Source organism: Lissotriton helveticus, chromosome 6 (assembly GCF_964261635.1).
Source record: "Lissotriton helveticus chromosome 6, aLisHel1.1, whole genome shotgun sequence".
In the NCBI taxonomy this organism is placed as follows: Eukaryota; Metazoa; Chordata; class Amphibia; order Caudata; family Salamandridae; genus Lissotriton; species Lissotriton helveticus.
The window spans coordinates 170,328,851-170,352,110 of record NC_136067.1 but is presented as its reverse complement, the minus strand read 5'-3'; the positions used below and the strand labels follow the sequence as shown (position 1 = coordinate 170,352,110).

The window sequence follows — 23,260 nt, the reverse complement described above, 5'->3', positions numbered from 1 at the left end:
AGAGAAGGTTCTGGAAGGTTCCTTAAAGGCACAGTATCCTAATTAAGCCACATAATGGCAGCCTATGGGGCTTGTCTGTCCAGGTTCTTCTCTCTATCATTCCTGAGGGATTTTGCTGTTAAGCAAGGGAAATCTGTACAGGCTTTGCTGTTTTGTGGATTTTATGGTGGAATTTCTAGTTGAAGTACTGGACAGTGTAGCCTTTTTGGCTGCATTATCTGTCTTTAAATTCTCTCTTAAGTGTCTATGCATTTTCTGCATTTTTTGACACTGTAAGAGATTATTTTTGATTGCTCCGGGGTCCACGCACATGGGCGGGACTATTCACTAGATTATGACTATACACAGAGATCCCCTACTACAGAAGGGGGGCATGTGCTTTGTGGGGGGCCCCCTCAAGTTTTGTTATGCCACTGTGACACACTATTGAGCATCTGGCAGTGACTAATTAATTGTTTTTTGGTACACGGCCAGACCAGTGTACACTAGTGAAAGGTCACCAATTGTAATCTGACGCATTATCTGCATGGGGATCTGACACAGGACAATGTTTTAAGTGTGGAATGACTCCCGTCAGGAGGTGGGGTGGGATAAGAAATTAAAACAACAAACACCATTGTGGGTCAGATGCTCCAACACAAGTAACAGCCTGGGAGGGTTACATGGGATACAATACACTGGAGGATAATGCATTGGGGTACGTAATCCAGAAAACCAAACTCAAATGCTCTTAGCTCTAAACAAGGACTTTGCATTTCTGAAGTACCAGTTCCCCGCTACCTACATCTCAGACACGCACTGACACTGTATATGACCCACTATGACAACCTTCCAGAGTCAGCCCGGTTGAGGTCCACTTTCTTACAAAAAGATATCAGGAATTTACAGGACCTTACTCATAGGCACACCAGAAGCATATCTGCATTATAACAACCATGTGGGTGTATCAGAACTATACAATGGTGCACTCTAAGCTCTTTTGATGTCTTAGCAAACAGTGCATGCTGCTAATTGTGGACTGGTGAGGTTCATTTATAGGGATAACAGCGCCTTAGAGGCCAGGAGAGAGAGGCATTATTAGAGCCTTAGGGATATTTCAAATCTGAGCAATGCAGTTTAACTTCTAAACGAAAAAGATTAAACTGATAATGTAAACATTCACAAAGGCCACTGCGTGCATTTAAAAAATTTTCATATTTTCAGCAGGCACTAACAACTACGGGTCTAGAATTATTCTAAAAACATAAGTACAGGACTCAAAATCTTTTTTTCCATCAGCGGTCATAGTGCCTGGGTTTACGAATATTGAGATGCTCTTGACTCCACCTCATGCCTCTTTATTCCACCGCAATACACTTCCAGACTCTCTATCGTACTCTTGCAGGTTTTTATTCAAGCCTGCCTTCTCTCTTCCCCACCATTTTGGTATATTTCTTCTCTCACTTCGTTCTCCCATTTCTGTCTTTCTCTCTCATGCTCTGGGCGAAATTCCTCAAAAATGTGTGCTAGTGATTTGTAGCGGCTGACCCCAATGAAGTCAAAAAGGTGGTCATTGTTTGTGAGGATGAGGACGTTTTTTGCTTGTCAATGGGAAGCATTTGGTTCTTGTAGGGAGCCTTCGAGTGGGCAGGGCAAATGGGTGTGGGGAAGAGGTTGCAATTTAAAGGCAGGGTGAAGTTGGAGGGAAGCCCTATGTAGTTTCCTTCCCCCAAATAAAGTGCACCTGTTGAAGGAACATTGAAAAGATTATTGTGCCAGTTGAGACGTTTCAAGGCACTTTCCAAGCTAGTAATCTATGATGTGTCTATATTCACAACGAGGTCTACAAACGTCACAATACTATCTATATCCGGGCCCGGAAGCCGAATTCAGACCGCGCAGACATGCATAATGAATGAAAACACAGTGACGGGTTTTGTTTCCTCTCAGAAATGCCAAGGGGAAGCAGACGCCGGGCGCACACTGCCAACACCTACTCGAGTAATGCTGCACCAGGTCCGACAGGGCGGGGAACGTAAGCCGGGGCGAGATGTAGTACCCTCCGTGGTCCAGCGCCCGGATCTGGTAGTGTTTGATGGCCCCACTGTGGGCCGTGTTCGCATCTCTCACGGACAGTGACAGGGCACCTGAAAAACAAACACAGGGGGAAATGCATCAACCTTGTGGCCGGGTTCACATGAAAATATTACTCAAAATAAATGAATGAACAGAAAAATAGAGACCGGTTTGAAACTGGGACAAGAAACTATTGTGAAGTACACACCAGAATGTGATCGTTCGGTGAGCTGGCATGGAAGAGGAGGCTTGTGATCAGCAAGTATTTTATTTGCTCATCAATTAGTTTTTTTCAGGTATGCTGTACTATTGTGGTAATCTAATGTAATGTCTTCAGATTGTTCTATGTATGTAATTTTATTCTGAAAGGTACTGATTTGATTTTGGGCCTGATTACAATGGCGGTTGGACGAGCGCCTGACTGCCATCGTAACAGGAATGGAACCGACAGGACAGGTAGTCGGCAGTTCCGCCCGCCAAATTGCAAAGCGACCGCAGTTTAGGCAAGCGGAAAATGCATTTTTCCATTGCGGCCAGTGCTGCATCCCGGAAAATGACCGCAACAGAAGCCACAATAGAAAAATACACTTTGCAAACATCCATGCACTGCTGACACACGGTGCATGGATGTTTCAGGGGGCACCACATGTGCCCCCCTGATCGCATATCGGAGGCCCACGGGGACGGGGCCCTGCTAGGGGCTCCCAAAGTCCCTTTCACTCTGCCGCAGAGGAAAAGGGACCGACCCCATTGTAGGGATTCTAGACTGACCGATGACCCGACGGCCTCCTTGAGCCTGTTGGAGGCATCGGTTGAGGGACCGACCGTATCATAATGCAGCTGTCGGGCAGCAATCCTGGCTGTCGGTCAGACGCCGCCACCGGCCTGGGGGTGGCGGTCCGCCCAACATCCTAATCGGGACCTTTATTACAATATTTATTTTGTTCATCAATAGCATGCATACATAGTAAGTTTATGTGTAGTCAAAGCAGCGGACTTGAAATCATAAACTATAATATAATATACAACATATTTCTTTTTATGAGAGCTCATGTTGGACACGCTTTCTAGTGTCTTTTTACTGGGTAAACAACAGTGCCCTCTACAGATATTAACTGCTAGCAAACCTCGGATATGGAGAAATCAGATGTACTACCTAAAATAAGATTGTGCCCTCAAACCAAATCCGTATTTGGGAAGGAGTGTGTTGCAGGTGTCCCTAGCAAATACCAAATTGGTATGATTTGCAGCAATGTTTTGCAACCAAAACCGGTGGCTAAAAGATTGATAATTACTGACTCCCCAGTTGGGGTGGTAATGCATACGCAAAAAGGGAAGCATACATTTAACAAAAATGTATTTGGCAAGTAGGCAGTGGTCTAGGGAAGCATTGCCAACTCTCAAACTAACTTTAGGAAAGATTTTTTTTTTGTTTCCTTTAATTAAACGAGGCTGCATTTTATTAAAAAAACAGTTACTTTATTAAAATGCAATCACAGACAAGGTGGTTTGCTCACCTGATGGCCTCAAATTGTAATAGATCACAATTTTCAACCTACTTTATTAATATTTATGAGGTAAAGAAGATCACAAACCACAACAATTTGAAATTTTAAAAACTGAAGTACAAGTACATAGGTTAGTTTGTAAAATTATATATAATAATTGCAAAAATAATGATCGCAATTTGTGACCAGTATTTTGCAACCGGTATTTTGCAACCAGATCTTCGATCATCTGGCCCATAGTTACTTGAATCATCACGTGTTGCACAGATGTTTTCAGACTGCTTGTTAACGGTCTAACTTGTTCTCTCTTTGGGGGAATTTCAATCCCATTAAAGGCTAAATAAGCTACACTAGGGGGAGATGTAACATCCGTTTTTTTGTCGCAAACGCTGCGATTCGCAAAATAGCAGCGTTTGCGACAAAAAAAACGGGATTTGGAATGTATCATGCAAAAAGCCTCGCAATATTAAGGAATCGCAAATTTTGCGATTCCTTAATATAGCGAGGCTTTTAAGAAATGGCAAATTGCGATTTCTTATTTGAAATGTATTAAGCATTTCAGTGTTGCGATTTTTGACTAAGAATTCGCAAATTACCACCAACTTGTAGTTGGTGGTAATTGGCGAATTCTTTTCAATATGCACTTTTTTAAAATTCTAAAGTTGCCATATGACGCTCATACATGCCCCTAGGGCATGTATGTGCGCCATATGTGCACACATTTCAAATTCAGGGGTGCAGCAGGGTGTCTTTAAGACACCCTTGCACCCTTGAAATTATTCTCAAATTGCGATTAGCAAATTGCTAATCGCAAATTGAGAATAATTTCACATTCATTTCTATGGGCCTCCTGGCCCATAGAAATGAATGGGAAATTATTCCTTAATTGCGATTAGCAATTTGCTAATCGCAATTAAGGAAGGTTAAGAAATCGCTAAAAAATAGCGAATTTCTACATACATACCATTTTGCACTTCTCAAATAGCGAATCCTTATGAATCGCTATTTGAGAATCGCAAAATGGTATCTTGATACACCTGCCCCTAGGTCTCAGTAAATTTTACGTTACTGTGTTTATTGAGCATGCTAATAACTATACCGGTATCATAGCATTAAAATAAAGCTATAGACACTAACCTAAAATAGCAGTAATCCGATAAAGTGACCATAGGGTAATTACTGTCTATATAGCCAAGTCTTCAATGCCTTCCAGAAGTAAAGAAGTACAGACTTTTTTTGTGGCATAGGAGGCGAGGCAGAGTGTTCCGTGATTTACTAGCTGCCACTGAAAACGCCCTACCTCCATTCCGAACCTGATAAAGTCTAGGCACAGAAGGAGGAACACGCCATGAGAGAAAAAAAGGCAACTAGGGATATGGATGCTAAATGTATTCCTTAGATAGAATAGACTGGAGTGATGGGCGGCCATATGTAGTAGGTAGAGAGACTTACGTATGGCCCTTTTTGCCGCGGGGAGCAAAGCAGTGTGTCTATGGCAGAGGAGGCAGAGGCATATACAGGGCCATCCAAGAGCTATTTCTGCATCTGCATTTTAAAGTGCAGAAACTTCTTCAGCACAACCAAAGGGACTCCCAAGAAAAGGGAGTTACAATAGTTGAGACAACTAAAATTAGTCGCCTGGACCACAATTCGGAGGGCTTGTGTAGGAAGGAGTGGGATAATCTTCCTCACCCACTGCAGGGGAAAGCAGGTGGGGGGTCAGGTGGTCAGCTTTATTTTCCAGTTACAAATTATCCTCCAGGAACAAACCAAGATTCTTTACTATCTTTACTGGGTAAAGGCAGTAAATCTGTGTGAATACAGTACATCATCCATAATCTGTACACAAAAGTGGGAGAGTACCCTGTCCGCCAAACTGACGTTATACCTGCTCTATTTAGAGTCGGGCTCATTGCCTTGTTTCTGCTGGCGGTGTCCCCACTTGCTCTGCCAGCGGAAACCTAAAACCAACAGAGCTAAGGTCTTTGGGTTTGTTGGAGTAATTACATCAGTTCATCTGCTCAATTTAGAGTGGATAGTCTGATGTACTCTTTTTCTGTTCTGGGCCACTAGAGGATGGAGAGGATGTGGCATAACAGCCAGTGCTGCCGACTGTGAAACTGGGGAAACGGGTTCGCGTATCGGCATCAGCTCAACATGCTATGATTCCTATTAAATCGCCGAATCTCCCTGTGCCTAAAAAAGAAAAATGAATGTGTCCTTGTTTATTGTAACTGGTGCTCATATAAAGTGTTCCAGTACCTTTGGGTCGAGTTTATGCTATATAAAACTGCCAAAAAAGAAAAACTAGGTAAAGCCTGGCAGTCCTGAACAGAAAAAAAGAAAAGTTATTTCCACAACTTTGGAGAAAACTCCCAGGGTGTCAAGTTTATTAGCATTTTGTTTTAGAAAAACAGTCTTTGCAAGTTGTTCTAAAACAAAACATGTGCAGAGAGGTCGCATGCAACATGGCAGCCGCTCACCAAACCTTCAGTGCCTTCAGAGGAGCGGCTGTGGTGGGAGCTCCTTTGAAAGCCAAGAATCTCTGCAAGGCCGGTGGAGATCTCTAAATATGGTGGAGGATAGTCCACCAAGGTGGTGGTGGCAATGACCTCCACCACCCTGGCAGACTGCAGTCTGCCACCCAAACACTAAATGAGCCACCAAGTATTTATATGTAACCCGATGCTGAGGTACGGTTAGTTTAACAGTAGAAGACTGACTCCTATTCTATATAATTCATGTATATTGGGGTTCTACTGAAAACATTTGCCAGGGCCTACAATAAAGCAGTGACGAATGGATGTAAATGCTTTTCATTTGAAAGGATACTGTAGTGTGGTGTCTCATCATGTGCTGAAGAAGTAGTAGTAAGAGATTAGCAACCTCAAATAAATGAAACACAATTAGCTATAGGAAAAAAATATTATTCATGTCACTCTTGCAACACTATTTAACCCTTCATATCTAATACCATTACTCTTTAATTGAAAAGATAAAAGCGGAACTACAAGTACCAGAATTCCAAGCAAAACAAACTGGTGAAACTAATCATACTTGACATGGGACAGCCAAGGATCAGTGCATGAAAAGCCTATAAAAATGAATGTTTTTGATTGTTGAATTTTGGTTTTATCTTGTGTGCTTTTATGACCAGTATCTGGTCGAATAAAGATTTTTGACTGACTGGCCTATAAAAATAAAAAGCGTGGAATGCTCACTTTCAAACTGTCTGAATTCGGTAGATCTACAAATCTGTGGAAACACTTTAGTGCCCCGATCTTGGGGGTGATTTGCACAGCAGAAAATGTGTGACATACTCTACAACAATATGCAGAAGAATACATTGCATGACATGGTGATTCCAGAATCATGCAATTACATAACATGTGTATTTGTAAAGCGCACGTTTACCCCTGGCAGGGCATCTTGGCACTGAATAACAGATGTTTATTGTTACCCAACTCAATGGAACTCATTTTATCGACCTCAGATGGGTGAAAGGCTGAGTGGACCTGCCAGGATTTGAACCTGTGACCATGAGGTCGAACACAGGCCCCTGCAGTGGATGCATTAGTCCAGTGAGCCACCAGACCCGGCAATTAAGAGTTGTCATTGGCCCCATTTTTGCAGGAGCACCCATGTAGGACTAACATTTAAATAAAAAGTTCCTGGTTTCCTGGGAAGTGTATTTGTGGTTGATCAAATATATTTACAGGCCTGTAAGCCCCAAGTACAACGCAAGACCAGACCTTGATACGGGAGCCCGAGGTGATACGGGGATAGTAGCCAACTCTGTGTAACATGCCTTTGCCCACTCGTTCCTACTAGGGCAAATTCAGTGGTGTGTTATCCACATCTCTGCCTGGTTTCAGTTTGCAAAGAAGAAATCAATTGGTCCCACCTGGGCATGTTTCACTCTCTCTGATGAGGAAGGTTCCAGGTTTGTTTCCAACGGCCATCAGGTATCGTTCTGCATCTTTGCGGCTGACAGTTTTAAAAAACCATCTAGGAAAAACATAATAATATTAGGGAATATTCTTAAAAATATAAATTGCCTATGATTATACATTTTCACATGGGGCTGTGTGGTGAATGGGAAAGTAGTTAGACCATCATTTCAGAATTACTGTCTTCAATATGAAACTGCCCCCCCACCCCTCCCAAGAAGGATTATGACTGTGTGAATAGCAATTGTATTTTATATCATGGAATCGGTGTAGAAGAATCCACTGGCAGGATATGGGGAAAAGAGGCTGCCATCTTGATATGAGCTGTGCTACTACCTGGCCAGACCAGGGATTCCATAGATGTATACTTGTTCTATAAAGAAACTGTTGGCTCACCTTTGGTAGCGTGTCCCGAGTATCAAGTCAAAGCCCAGAGAAAATGTGCGAGGCATTGTTTGTACCAGCAGTTAAGAAATCAGTTGAGGAATTAAAAATAATGAGGGAAAAAACACAATTGGGTAATTAGAGCTCAGTATTAAAGACTGAATGACAGAGAACCTGAAAACATACTAATGTCCTTGTAAGGAATTCAAAGGGGCAAGTGGCCCAAGTTATGATGGCTCTTTAGTAGGCTTGGATGTGAAGTTAGGGTCGGTGGATCAGTTTACTTTCTGGGTTAGAAAGAAAGTACTGATTTAAACTGATCAAGTGAAACAAATTAGAGAGCTATTTCCATTTAACCAATGTTGACTCAAGATGGGAGCGGTGAGAAGATGCAGGGATCCAGATGTCCAGGAGGGTTACAGCTTCAGTTTGTAAAGGTACGTTTCATAACCAAGAATTATTGTGCTGTCATTTGATGTGCATCAGGTTGAACCACAATGGAGACTGCCTTGAAGAATCACATAAGAGAAGCAGCAGCAGCAATAGGCTCTTAATGGATGAAGGAGCATCCTGCTGGTGGGGTTCAATGCATCTCCGGCAGGTGCAGGTTCAACTAACCTGCCATAGATGATGTAGGTTCCAAGATTTGAAAATGTTTAAGGCAGTTCACCAAAACCCAATTCTGCTGCTTTTCCACAGAGCGGCTTTTTCAGAACTCATTTCTCTTAGTGCAGTCAATCTCTTGTCAGTTACTCAGTCTGATCCTTGAACCGTTTAAGAACCTAGACTTGTAAAAGTAAGTTCCCCAGCAGGTAAGATTTCAATCAGGTGCACTTCAAAATGTCGGAGTGGACTTACAAAAGGACACTTTGTTCTGGGTTCTTAGAATCAAATTCTTGCAGGCTCTGGAGAGTTCAGTAAGAGACTGGGCCGCTATGATTCTTCCTTCCTTGTCTGTACTAAGTAACTGCTGCATTTTTTAATGGAAATATGTAATGTTTAATTTTTTTTATAGTATAAATAGCATGGTGATCCAACTCCAATTCATGAAAAAGTTCTCAGACTCTACACTCTCATTTTTAACGTAATGTTGTGCAGTCCCTGTTTAGGAAGTCTGCATTACATAATAAAAATTCCCCAAGAAGATTTTGCAGTTGAAATCTCACATGGCTCCCAACTTCATCTATCTTTAATTATTTAAACTCACTACACTTACAAAGCCCCCATATAGTTCTTCTCATACTTACACATTATATCTCACAGAGCAGTGGAATACACTAAGGCCTTCATTATGAAAAGGACTGTAATCTTCATGGTTCTAGTACCTGGGTGTTGAAGTTGACCCTCTTTGCAGGGTCAACCCCAAACCTTTTGCCTTTTCACCTCCACGTTTTGCAGGGTTTGCTTTTGTTGGCCTTATGACTCTCTGCACTTTACCCCAGCTAACCAGGGCTAAAGGGCTTGTGCTCTCACCCCAAAACACATTTATATTGGCTATACACAATCGACATATTTAATTTAACTGTATGTCCCTTGTAGAGTGGTATACCATATACCCGGGCCTGTAAATGAAATGCTACTAGTGGATTGATGATGCCCTGGGCCAGGGACAGACTAATTTGCATACAGCCAGGTTCTGAAACTGGGATGGTGCAATGAGCTAAAAAACGGTGTTGGATCTAGCCCTGATCTCTTGACTGGGTGAGAGTACTCTGCTTAATTCAGAGACTCTGTCCATCACCACCCCTTGTTGTAAATAATTTTGTCCACCCTAAGCGTGGAAGGGTATGCTCAGATGTGAGTCCCTTGCTCATTGCACCATCAGGATTCAAGCAAGCCGGGCCGAAGACGGCTGAAATGCCAGAAACCGGTCCCCGGAAGCTTGTTTCCTTCCCAGTGTAAGAATTGGCTTTTGTAGTCTGGTCTGCCCTGTTCCCATGATGCACTGGGCCAGGGACAGACTAATTTGCATATAGCCAGGTTCTGAACTGGGATGGTGCAGTGAGCTAAAAAACGGTGATGGATCAAGCCCTGATCTGTTGACTGGGTAGGAGTGTTCTGCTTAATTCAGATACTCTGTCCATCACCACCCCCTTTACTGTATCGTTTTGTCCACCATACGCGTGGAAGGGTATGCTCAGACGCGAGTCCCTTGCTCACTGCACCATCAGGATTCAAGCAAGCCGGGCCGAAGACGGCTGTGATGCCAGAAACCGGTCCCCGGAAGCTTGTTTCCTTTCTGGTAAAGAATTGGCTTGGTAGTTTGGTCTGCCCTGTTCCCATGATGCACTGGGCCAGGGACAGACTAATTTGCATATAGCCAGGTTCTGAACTGGGATGGTGCAGTGAGCTAAAAAACGGTGATGGATCAAGCCCTGATCTGTTGACTGGGTAGGAGTGTTCTGCTTAATTCAGATACTCTGTCCATCACCACCCCCTTTACTGTACTAGTGGATTTGGAGCACTTATTGTGCCACCCACTTGAGTACCAGCTAAAACATGTTGAAGCTGGCAAAAGTACCCTGAATGCTGTGTTAAACTGCCACGTCTACATGTCATTTAAACTCCCTTGCCAACCCTTAAACCTCCCTTTTATTACATATAAGTCACCTCTAAGGTAGGCCCTAGGTAGCCCATAGGGCACGGTAGAGTGAAATTAAAAGGTTGGACATGCACCTTTAAATTTTATATGTCCTAATAGTGAAAAACTCCTAAATGTGTATTTCACTAGTGTGATGCCTACCCCGCCCACAGGATAACAATGGGGATGCTTATTACATTTAATAACCTGTAAATGCCAATTGGGAGCTGGCATCTATGTCATGTTTGGGGTCTTTGGAATTGTGGTGAATAGCCCTATCTATTGGTAAAATCGGGTTTTGTATTACAATTTTAAAAATACTACTTTTAGAAAATTGCTACTTTTCTGCCTTTAGCCTTTTTTGCCTGTACCTGGGCTTGGCCACATGACTGAGTGTAACTGACAGTTAGACTTTGTGAATTCCTCCCAGATAGTCACACAATAGAGGAATTGGGTGTGCCTGAATGGGCCACCTGCTGGCAGGCTGGGGAGGGGGCGGAACTAAGCACAGCCCCACTTACAACTGAATAGCCATACTCTGCTTTCACACAAAGGGCCTAATGACCCCACATTGGTACAGCGATCAGCTTGGAGCCAGGGAAGAAAAGGCAGGAAATTCCATGCCTCTCAAACCCACTGTATAGAAGCTTCCCCACCTTCCAGAACCAAGCAAAAGTGTATAAAAGTAGGACCTTAGACCCAACTCTTGAGTACACTTCTGGACCTATGGTTGCTCTACCAGGGAGAAGGACTGCTGTGCTGCTGAAAGAACGGCCACTGTGCTGGACTGCAGCTCTGAAGGGACTGCTGCCCTGCTGTACTGACCTGCTGCCCTCTTGCCTGGGTGAAAAGAGAACTGGATCTACAATCTCATTCTTGAACCCAGGACACAGAGTGACTCCAAGGGCTAGTCTGCTGGAATCCTGATCTGAGCCTCAGGGACATAAAGGACTCCCCAACATCCTGCACTAGCCCCTGGACCCAGATGCAGCGGGTTCCTGACCCCCAAGTGGTGCCCCTAAGGTCCTGGAAGTTTAGTGTGGCCCATGGGAGCTGAATTGCAGCTTTGGACTCTTCGTGATCGCAAATGGGCCAGTTCGCACCGCTGCTCGCACCGCAATACAACGCAAAGCTCTGGCAGCCACCTCTTCACGCTACGCGAACTTAACGGTTTATTAAACTCCTTATTTTTCATTTATACATTCGTAAACCCAATTTTGATTGCTTAATTGTGCTATTGCGCTAATTTAAATTGTATGGGACCACTGTTTTCCTTAGCATATGTCTACCCTTGGTCCCTTCAGACTTTCAGGGTCTCCTTGTTCTTTCTTCAACCTCTTCACGCTACAGCATTGAGTGCTAGTGAGAGACCACGAGTGTGAAGCTCCAGCAATGCCTGCCTGCGACGCCGGCTGACTCGTTGAATGAATGAAAGAATGAATGAATGAAAAAGAAACTTAATAAAGCGCACTGCGGCCAAGCGGCTTCCTGGCGCTGGGGACTAGACCTGACTCAAAGGTGGAATCCGAGGGAGATAGCAGGGGAATGCCTGGGAAAACAAGAATGTTTTCAGGGCTTTACGGAAATGGATGTAGATGGGGATGGAGCGAATGAAGAGAGGAAGACTGTTCCAGAACCGGGGGGCCAGAACCGAAAAACGGGTGCCCCCCGTTCTGGATTTGCGGAAGCGGGGGGCGTGCAAAAGAGAAAGAGAAGAGGAACGGAGAGTGCGGCTTGGGACGTAAGGAGTGACCATAGAACTGATAAAGAGGGGAGCTGAGTGAGTGTGCGCCCGAAAAGCCAGACAGGCCAATTTGAAAAAAGATCTGAAGTGCACAGGGAGCCAATGGAGGGACTTAAGTGCGGGGGTAATGTGGGAAGATGTGGGAAGACGAAGAATGAGGCGGGCTGCCTGATTTTGGATGGCCTGAAGACGTCGGGTTTCATAAGCGGGGATGCACACGTACAGGCCATTCCCATAGTCAAGGCGGGAGGTGATGAGAGCCATGACTATGGATTTAAGGGCGTCCGCTGAGAAATACCGGGAAATCTTCTGAATGAGGCGAAGGGACAGGAAACAAGAAGATACGACGGAACTGACTTGGGCATGCATGGTCAGGTCATGACTGACCTTGATGCCCAGGGTCCGAACTGAGGGAACCAGAGAGGGGGGGGAGCCAAAGGAAGGGGGCCAGTGAGCCGTGGACCAGGGATTTGAGGGGCCACCCGTGAGGACAAGCTCCGTCTTGTCCGGATTGAGCTTTAAATGGTTGGTGCTCATCCATTCAGAAATAAAGACTAAAGTAATGCAGAACTTAGGGAGAGAGTCCGAGGGGGAGGAAAGATCAAAGACGAGCTGGAGGTCATCCGCGTAATTATACACAGAGACCCCCAGCTCGCGAAGAGAAATGATAAGGGGGTGAATATAAAGATTGAACAGGAGGGGGGAGAGGGAGGAGCCTTGAGGAACCCCGCAGGTAACCAAGCGAGGGGGAGCGGAGAAGCCCGAGAGGTGAACCGCTTGGGACCTTCCTTGAAGAAAGGACGCAAGCCAAGAGAAGGCTGCGCCCCGAATGCCCGCTGCGCTGACACGGTTGAGGAGGATGGAATGGTCGACCGTGTCAAATGCAGCGGACAGATCGAGGAGAACCAGGGCTTGGGGAAGATTGATGTCGGCTTTCCCCTTAAGTTCGTCCAGGACCGCAATGATCACTGTCTCCGTGGAGTGTCCTGGTCGAAAACCCGCCTGATGGGAAGCCAAAAGGTGGTTCTCCTCGACATAAGTGGACAGGCAAGATGTAACATAACTTTCAAGGATCTTACCCAGGTAAGGAAGAAGGGAAATAGGCCTGAAATTAGAGGGAAGGGAGGGGTCTAGGCCAGGTTTTTTAAGGATAGGAAAAACTATAGCGGTTTTAAAAGAAGAAGGAACAGAACCCAGGGCCAAGGAGGCGTTGAGAAGGGCAAGAGGAGGGGCGGGACAGCTGGTGAAAAGAACTTTAAGGATCCGTGCCGGAGCACAGTCCGCCGGAGAACCAGACTTGAGTTTTGAGAGCAGATTGAGAAAACGATCAATGGAAATGGGAGGAAAGTGGTCCAGTAGAGAAGAGGGCGGAGGGCGGAGGGAGGGGGCAGGGGGCACCAGATTGACGCACCATGGGGATGTTGGCATTTATGTTGGCGATCTTGTCAATAAAGTAATCGTTGAGTGAAGAGTAGAGGATCTGGGTTGGAACAGGACTGGTGCTAGTGCGGTCAGAGGTAGCAAGGTGACGGACCAAGGAGAAAATTTCTCGGGGTTTATTAGCAGAGAGGGCAACTCTCTCGGTGAAGTATTTAGTTTTGGCCGCCAGGATCGCTTTTTTGTAGTCATTAAGGAGAAGTCTATATTTAGCATGGAGAGTGGGGCAGTAGTTTCGTCTCCAATGGCGTTCCGAACGTCTGAGATCGAGTTTGAGGTCTTTGAGCTCCCTGGTGAACCATTTATGTGCGTCATGGGGGCGGACGGATTTGACCTTCTTAAGCGGAGCGACCCGATCGCAGGAGAAAGAGAGCCAGGTGCTAATGGCTTCTGTCTGTGAATCTAAGGGGAGATCAGTGAGATCAGGCACTGAAGAGGCCAGGGAAGACGAGAGAGAGTTAAGGTCCGTATGGTTCCAACTGCGAACTAGTAGATTTTTGGGTAGAGACAGTTTGTCGGTCAAGGCCGAGAAAATGGAAAATGAAATAATGAAATGATCGGACCAAATGCAGGGAAGCATAGAAGGGGGTGAGACATCACGACGCAATGACCAGATTTGGTCCAACGTGTGGCCCTTGACATGGGTGGGGGCCAAGATGTGAGGCGAGAAGTTCAGACACTGAAGGGTAGCAGAGAAGTCTTTGGAAGAAGAATCTTCCCTTGGGTCACCTGGCCAGTAGTTAAAATCGCCAAGCAGGATAACCGATGAGTTGTTGACCGCCAGTGTGGCCAAAAGATCCTGTAAAGCAGCTACAAATAAAGGCATGGATTGAGGGGGACGGTACATGAGGACAACGGTGAGAGGATCGGGAAGATTAAGAGATCGAGCCACCAGGAAGTCTACGTTGGGTATGGGGGGTGAGCAAGGAGTTGAAATTTCAAGGTGGAGCGAATAATCATCGCCACACCACCCCCAGCCTTTCCAGCCGGGCGATCCGCTCGAAGAGCATAAAAGGTGTCAGGGAGAATGGCCAGGAGGTCCGGAAGGGAATCAGTGGAAAACCAGGTTTCAGTGAGAAATAAGTAATCTGGGGAGTCTGTGTTCAGAAGATTAAAAAGTTCCGCCTGATGCCTGACTGCCGAACGAGTGTTGAGCAGGCGAGCAGCAGCTGTAAGGGGGGCAGGTGAAAAGCGAGTGGCAAACGGAAGATCGGAAGAAGGAGGGATGGAACTGAGGGTGGGAGGGAGTGAACGGGGAGGGTGGGGGGCAAGAATACCAAGGGAATCAAGACGTTGCAACAGGGAAGGGGAAGGAGGGAAGGGGGCCGGATGTGCAGAGAGTTGGGTTGAAGAATATGCCAGAGAAAGGACAGGGTCTGTGGCCCCTGGTCCCGGCCCGTCGCGGACGGGCGCAGACGGGTTTGCTTTAGGCGCGCCTTTGGCACGCAAACTGCGCGTACGGGGAAGGCACATGTCTTATGGCGATGTTGTGGGCGTGGCCTCGTCCAGGTGGGTGTGTCCTGAGGGGAGGCTCGCTGATGGCGGCGAGTGGGGAGAACCTGTCCCGTTGCCCTATGAAGACAGCTTCTTGCGACACTCTTTCAACTCCTCGCATACCTCTCCATCGCGAACAGGACTCTTGACATATACTTTGAGAAGGTAAACTTCACCGGGCCCAACTTGGGGATTGTAGCTGACCTGTGTTCCATCGAGTTCATCCTGAACTTTGCCTTTGACCCTGTTCAGCGTGTTTCTGTTGATTGGATTTTTGGTGTTTTGGTGTCAAATAATTTATTAAAATGTACTATATTTTTCAAATGGTTTGACATTTCTCTAGTGTGTTAAAATGTTTTAATTAATGTTTGAGTACTTCATAAATACTTTACACATTGCCTCCAACTTAAACCTGGCTGCTTTTTGTGCTCCAAGCTACCCAGGGTTAAGCGCATGTTAATTTAGTGACTTTTTGTGGTTCACTGTGCAAAGGATTGTGACTATTGCTTGACCGGGCCTCAAACCTCACAACCCGATTTATAACAATGGCTTTACCGGCCCCATCACTATTACAAGATGCATCACAAATATGCGGATCCAGGTCTATCACTTGGACACTTTGCCTGCTCTAAGCAGCCAAAATGGCTGGGTGAAACTCCATGGGAAGATAGAAGATTAGTAGGGAATCAGAGGCAGTATTTTTAATTCTCTGAGTAATTCCTAATTTCTGAGGGAATCCTCAGTGTACAACTGATGCCGTTGTCATCGGTATTTTGAGGGGTGGGGAAGTAACAGACAAAAAACCAGGCGTCTTATAATAAAGGTAATTGATTTTCCATTGCCAGCATTGTAGTTTTTCCTTGGGAAACCAGTCACCAGCAACTATTGAAACACCCCCGTGTAAGTCACATCACCCATGTTGCTGCTTCCTGTCTGTTGTTTCCACCTGTCCTACTATTCCCCAGAGTGCATAAGATTGTGTAGATAGAGTGCAGCAATCAAGGCCACTGATTCAACAAGAGCCGCTAGTTTTAAATACAGCTGAGGTGGGATAACAGGAGCACTAAAAGCAGTGTCGGCGGTTTAGCTGAAAAACGTGTTACAATTAAGGGCAAGTTGACACCTAGAAAGTGGGTGACCTTCATGAGCCACACACATTTGACAGTTAGAAAACATTGGTAGTATAGTTGTAAACCATGAAAATACAAAAGCGTAGTGTATGGGCGAATAGAACTCTTCTGCTGGAGAATATACAGAAAAGCAACCTATCTATGTACCTAAAATGGGTGCCTTCAAACAGAATACATCAGAGATACTTAAATATGTGGAGTCAGCAATGGACATAGTTGTTTTTCCCAAGCTGCTTGATTGTGGATTGAGGTCTATGCCTGTTGGATTGCCTTTGGGCACCACTTATCACTGCTGGAACTGAGAGGCCCATGAATGGTGGCTGGCAGAGACTATTCTGAACTGTTTTAGTCCCCGAGGATGGCTGTAAGCCTATGGCACAGTCATAAATATGGCCATGTGCATGCATTGCTGTCATGATTTGCTTGTTGGTCCTTGTTAACGCCTTTTCTTGGATTGATCTGTGATTCTAAGTTGTCTTATGGCACTCTTTTTAGAGGTGCCAGCTTATCAGGAATTCGCTAAATTTACCTTTAGGCGATTTCACCTCTGCCCTCGCCATACTCTGTGGAGTAGAAGCAGGAGTGAGGGGATACAGTCAGGAACAGCATTTGATGATCCAGATGTCTGCAAGACATTGTGCGTGGGAACGGCAATGCTCCCATCTAGTTGATGTCACCTATATGCCAAACTGCAGCTTCTCCATGAGCCAGGAGTCCTTCCCCTTTTACCATGATTGACTCTTCCATTTAGACATTGCATGGTGACATATAGCAAGACAACAGGTGGCTTGTGAAAGTTTGTTAAACAAGGGTGGGAGGGAATTCATGGCCAGAAAAGTCACTGAAATCTCCAGCATATCCTGATTATCACACAGATTGCAATATTAAACTTTTAACCATCACAAGGCAACAGCAAATTATCGGTCTGTTTCTACAGACTGCAAAACATTGGATTAAAATGCAACCTGTTGCAGCAACAACTAACATGATAACATTTAAACACAAAAATGTATTATAGATATTTCCATTTTATGAAACATTGGATTCCCGTTTAGAGAAAATGGCACAACAAAGACCATACTATTTTCCCCATACACACAATTTAATTAAAAAGAAAAACACATAAGACTTAAAACCTACTTTTCTACTTCAAGGGAGTTCAATTTTGCAATGTATTTGCTGGGCACTGTGCCTTCTTTCCCAGAGGAAAGAGACTTGACAATCATCCATTCTCCATTACTATAAAACAGAAAGACATGATAACATGTGAAATGATTATCGTATTTGTGAAATTTGCATTTACATATAATCCAAGCATATGACTATTTCAACAAGTATAGAGGAGAGGGAACTTTAGTAAAGTATCCTTTTTTACTGAAACACTGGTGATTGTAAAATGTAGAGACAACCATATGAGATACTTTAAAGAGTCACAGGCCTCACAATTCATGACAAGATTTTCCAAAAGGACAGGAAGGCAGTGATACAATGTGACATGGAGGTAAAACATTGCATAGACCGAGGAATTCATTACAACTTTTTGGTATATATTAATTTGTATGGAAGCCGCAGTTACTGGCCAAAGTGGGGTTGAAAGTGTTGTGGGGAAAACATGTACATTCAGGTTTTCCCAGATGTGTGTGAAAATCTGGTATGATGTATCTTGGAGAAAATTACTGGAACGAGGTGAAAACTCATGAAAATCTGTGTGAAAACATCTTTTTCATATTCTAGAGGTGAAAACCTCTAATGGTGTGATAATACTGCATCCAGCAATTGTGGTAGGATATAATTTGAGCTCATTCAGCGATTCTATAAATATTCTATTAGCAGGAACCTTGTAAATCCATGTGTAGCGTAATAATCGGTATCACTAACAGCAGGAGAGGGACTCTGTATCATTACTTGAAAGCTAAGTGTGGGTGCATCCCTCCAGTGAAAAAAAAGTCATTCTTATTGTGCAAAAGTTGTCAGGATGCACTTTTTAGCCAAGTGTGAGCATGCAATATAGATGGGCTACATAGGACGTGACGTCAGAAATAAAATAAAAGAGTTTCAAATAATGGTATCATTTGATCTCTGGTAATTGTTAGCCATCAATGAGAAACAAACAGCTCCTTGTTGGCAAAGAAATGTATTATATTTCTACTGAGTCTTACAAGGGCCTACAAGAGAACAAAGATGGAATATTCTTTTAAATAAATGGCGATTTCCATTTCTCTGGGCTCCAGTTAAAATTTCCAGTTGAAAGCTAAGAGGTCCATGTGGAAACTTGTTTAAATTTAAACCAGGAACCAGCTGATCCCCGTTCAGTAAGCGAACTTCCTTATTAATATCTGAGCACAGGGGGGAAAACCGTTTTTGAACCCCTAGAATCTCAAGTCCATATTTACCTAGGTTGTGGGGAACTAACATAATTCTCAAGAATATTAACAAACATATTAGTAAAATGTCGGATATTTCCATGAAATTTAGGACGCCTGAGAGTTATCCTAATAGACAACAATTTATAGGATTCGGTGGAAAATTCCCTACATTAATGAGCAGTGACCAGCTAGAATTTGGGATTATTAAGTGAAGCATTTGATGGGATATTTCCCCTAACTACTTTGAAGGGCAAAAAGAATGATTTAGCCTGGGCAGCTGATGGAAATATTACCAATTAACTTCAGACCACAGCTGCATGTCACTAAAAATGTAACTTGGAAAGTACGTGAAAGGGTATGGAAGAGAGGAATGTATCTCTTTTCACTTATTCTAAAGTTCTCATCACCAAGGTCTAATAGACGTAGGGCATCTTTTTATTAGATGATGGATACTTTTTAATATTTAAACATTATTAAAATCCACACATGCACTTTATCTTAAGTCTAAGCTAGCATCAAAAAAATGTAAGTAATTGTATATGCGATGGCATGAGCCATGAAAATTAAGCCCATTTTTTAATTATATGGTTTTCTAGTCTCTACACTTACTTACGGATTGAGTATTTGAAACTGATGCTAAATAAATTTGGTGCTCAACCATGTAAGAAAGGATTGTACCAACTTGATAACTTTTGTAAACACAAACAATTATTTGATAAAGTCACGGCCATCCAGTGGCGGGAGAAATCCGTGGATGACTTTAGATCTCTCCTGACGGGAGATGGAACCAGGCCCAACGCGTTACAATCTAGTGGGGCAGGAGAGTTTAACCCCAGTACAACAAAGCCATCATTGCCTCAAGAAGAGCCCTTCGTAAAGCCCAGGGGATTCACAAACAAAAACCTTCAATAAACACAGCAGCTTAGCTCAAACGTACACAAGGAGGAAAGGAAGCCAAAGGAATGGGCTACTATATTTCAGCTGTTAACCATGCGCGCCTCAGGGAGCATCTTAATAAACTAAAGAACAGCGAAGAATCAAGGAAGAATGGCATCTCAGAAGCAGCTTGGGTTGGGCATGTAACAGAGTTATACACCGACAATTAGGCAGCCTTGCGTGCAACCAGCCAGCCAGTGGCAACAAACTATAGGCAAATCCCTCTATTGATGTTCCTTTTGGGGAGCCAACCACCCGGCCATTGAACAGAGCTACCTTAGGGCATGAACTATAATCTCAATCAAACGAGGTCCAGAGTGTACTAGTTGAACAAAGAAGCAGCAAGAAGGTTTAAACCATCATCAAGTATATGAGAAAGGATGGGGCTCCCGGCCCTGCTGGTCTGCGTGCGAGCTTGTTTAAATGTGCCCCCGATAACTGGGCAACGTTGCTGACTCCATTCTTCAACTGTGTTTATCAAACTGTGACAGTGCCCGAAGCCTGGAGAGGGTCTATCCCCAGCCCTATATACTAAAAGGGGGACCGGTCAGTGGCCTCAAATTATCAATTCATCGTGCTTCTTGATGTGTAGGCCAAAGCATATGCCCGTATCCTGTTGGAGCAGCTAGAGGTGTGGTTTCAAGAGCAACACATTTTACCGTTCTTTCAATCTTACTTTAAGGCTGGGGCGTCAACCCTGGATAACATCCTTGCATTATCCTTCCTGAGGCACCAAGCCGTCTAAAACAACAGTCTACTGCCCTTTTGTTGCTTTATTGATTACAGTGCAGCATTTGACAGGATTGTTAGGGCTACCCTTTGGAGGAAGTTAAATGCATGGAGCATACCCCCTATGCTGCTTAGAGCCATAATCTCACTGGACTCACGGACATGGGTCTGAGTCAAAACTGGGACTTGTACAGTCACCCGAAAAATTAGAACAAATGATGGCATAAAGCAAGATTGTGTTTTAGGCCCTTTAATCTGTGCACAGCGATTTAGGGAAAATATTGGAGTCCAGCTGCCTGGCCCCTCCCAAGCTAGGAAACACTTGCAAATAATCCAATACGCAGATGACATAGTGATTATGGATCACACCAGAACTGGTTCACAGCCGGCATTGGGTGCTTTGAAAACATTCAACCTGGCCAAACCCCTCCAGGTAAACCAGGATAAAACAAAAGTCCTAATATTTGGAAGACACAGGAAGCCCGGCGACTGGGCTGCAATATAATCAGCACAGCAAGGAAGTACACCTACCTTAGCATGTGGTTCAGCGAAAATAGTATATCATTAGCACGGGCAAATGCTATTTTTTGTAAAGAATGGTGCTGCAATTACTTATGGGATCGGTCAACTGAATTGGCTACTAAGCAGTGCCTCGGCGGTCCCAATATTAAGGGTAATGAAGGGACATTTCTACCAGCCTTATAGTATTGCCATCATGCTTACCCAGGTGCCTTAGATTCAGCCTTGGAACAATCTCACTGCAGAGCGAACAAGAAAACCTTTGAACAACCATGATGTGCACGCCACTCTAGGTTAAGGCTGGAACTGAGACTTGCGATTCAAACACTAGATTGTCATGCCTCCATTCTGAAATATTATATCAGGACCAAGAAGGCCCAGACAAAATCATTAAAAGGACCTCTAAAATTCATCTTTGAAACCCCTGGTAACCCTTGGTTCAAATGTAGCACATTACAACACGTGCTTTTACCAAGTGGTAGGTAACAACGTGGTTGTTACAATGACCGCTTTGTTACCATGCGTGGTATTACATCGCAAGTTGTTTCAACAACTTGCTCTAGGTGGCACGCTGGATTTAGGAATAGTATAAATTACTATTCCTACTCCAGTTAGCGCAACAGCAGGGAAGATGTTGAATTTAACATCCAACACGTTCCCTGGTGTTTTGCACGCCACCTAGCGAAAGTCGTTGAAATAGCTTGCAATGTAATGCCACGCATTGTAACAACTGCGTTGTCACCTACCTGCGTGGTATTGACAGCATTGTAAACACTGTTTCCCCTTGGGTCAATCAAGAAATGCCACGAAGTCTCCAGATCGAAGAAACAGCCCTCCAAGCAGGGGACGTCCAATATATCATCTGGACAAAAACAATACGCCAGCAATTAAAGGTGACTTCAAGGGCATAAGATTTTCTTTAGACAATTTGCTACAGGTCCAGTCTCTAAACGACTCTTACTTTGTAGGGAAACCACCACCATATTTCCAGGAAGCCATAAATGTGGAATCCCGTCGGCAGATATTGTATGCGACTTGTAGCACTGCCAGTAAGAGATCTTAATCCTGTTTCGGTCGGCCGTGGAGACAAAAGGGATTGTAGGTAGTGCTCCTACTCATATGAATCATGGTTCCATCTGCTTTGCTGTTGCCCTTCTTTAGATCATCAGAGGAGACTATCGATTAGACCAGTCTGCCTGGCCCTAGGGGTGCGAACATGCCAGGAAGCATCTGCAACTTGTTTTAAAAACACTGCTCCTTGGGCACACACTCAGGTAGCTGCTTTCTTCACCCACTGTAAGTGGTCACATGCAAGGGCAGCAAGCATTGGCACAGCCAATAGGTCTCGCCTTTGGGACCTTATAAGTATTTAATCATGCAGCACAATATTCTTGGTGCAACATCAACTGTTGCATGACCAAACACTTATAATTTCCCAAAGGCGAGACTGATTGGCTATGTCAATGCTTGTTCTAAAATAATGCAGTCTACGCATGGACCAGCTTCTAGGACACCATGCTGGCAATAAATAAACATGTACAGGTAGGTAATGCGTGGGTTTTTACTTGCAGTTTTATATAGGGTGAATTTGACCTCGAGGTATTGGAGCGCTTTACCTGAGCACCAATTACACTCCACAAGGACACATTTTGTTTTCTTTTTTTAGGCACAGGGAGATAAGGTGATATGCCCTGAATCAAAGAATGTCCGTACAATTAATCAATGCATAAATATTTTCAACAACACCTTGATAAGTTTGGAAGTTCCAATCAAAAAGTGCAGCCGTGAATCATTCAAGTAGAGTGTCTCTAAAAGGATTTTTTATTCATTAACCCATAAATATAGGTAATCCATTAAAATATATTTAGTGTAAAATACAGTGCAACAAAAAGCTTGGGCGAAACATAAACCTAAAACGTATTAGGCGCAAGGTACAGTGGTGGTAAAAACTACTAAGTGAGATAACAGAAAGAAGTGCTTTGAAGAAACATGGACCTGAAATGTTTATCGAGTACAGATGGCTGTTGGATCGGTTCACTAAAGCAGCAAAACAGTTACGACATAACGCATTTTTCATCCTTACATATGCAGGTTAAATTTGCATACCAAAGATGACATTCGTTTTGGCCCTATTTCAAACCACTGGCATGACCTTCATCAGGAAAGAAGAGCATTTAGAAAGCTGCCATGTAATCTTTAGCAGAAATTACAGTGCTATATGACTAGTACTTCCTTGATCCTTTTAAAATGTGAACAAGGTAGCTGTTTTATAGCTTTAATATTATATTAATATATTGCTGGAATACAATGCAAATTTACATATCCTCAGAGATATTGCTTCCGAGGTCTGCCTTGAATTGCAGGTCACAAGTTAAAAACATGTCGAGCTCAACTCAGTCTTTCAACGTTACAAACTTGAGATTGTTA

At 44.0% G+C, this 23,260-nt stretch overlaps 1 protein-coding gene across 3 annotated transcripts in view; it reads right to left on the bottom strand.

Annotated features, from left to right (window-relative positions):
- BLK (BLK proto-oncogene, Src family tyrosine kinase) overlaps nt 1-23,260 on the bottom strand; it is a 410,535-nt gene that overhangs the window by 101,039 nt on the left and 286,236 nt on the right. For all 3 annotated transcript variants that reach the window (XM_078647570.1, XM_078647568.1, XM_078647569.1), the window contains 3 exons: nt 17,424-17,522; nt 7,468-7,571; nt 1,977-2,126 (listed from right to left, as the gene is read on the bottom strand). In XM_078647570.1, coding sequence (XP_078503696.1) covers nt 1,977-2,126; nt 7,468-7,571; nt 17,424-17,522 — 353 coding nt within the window. The remainder of the gene's footprint in view (nt 1-1,976; nt 2,127-7,467; nt 7,572-17,423; nt 17,523-23,260) is intronic.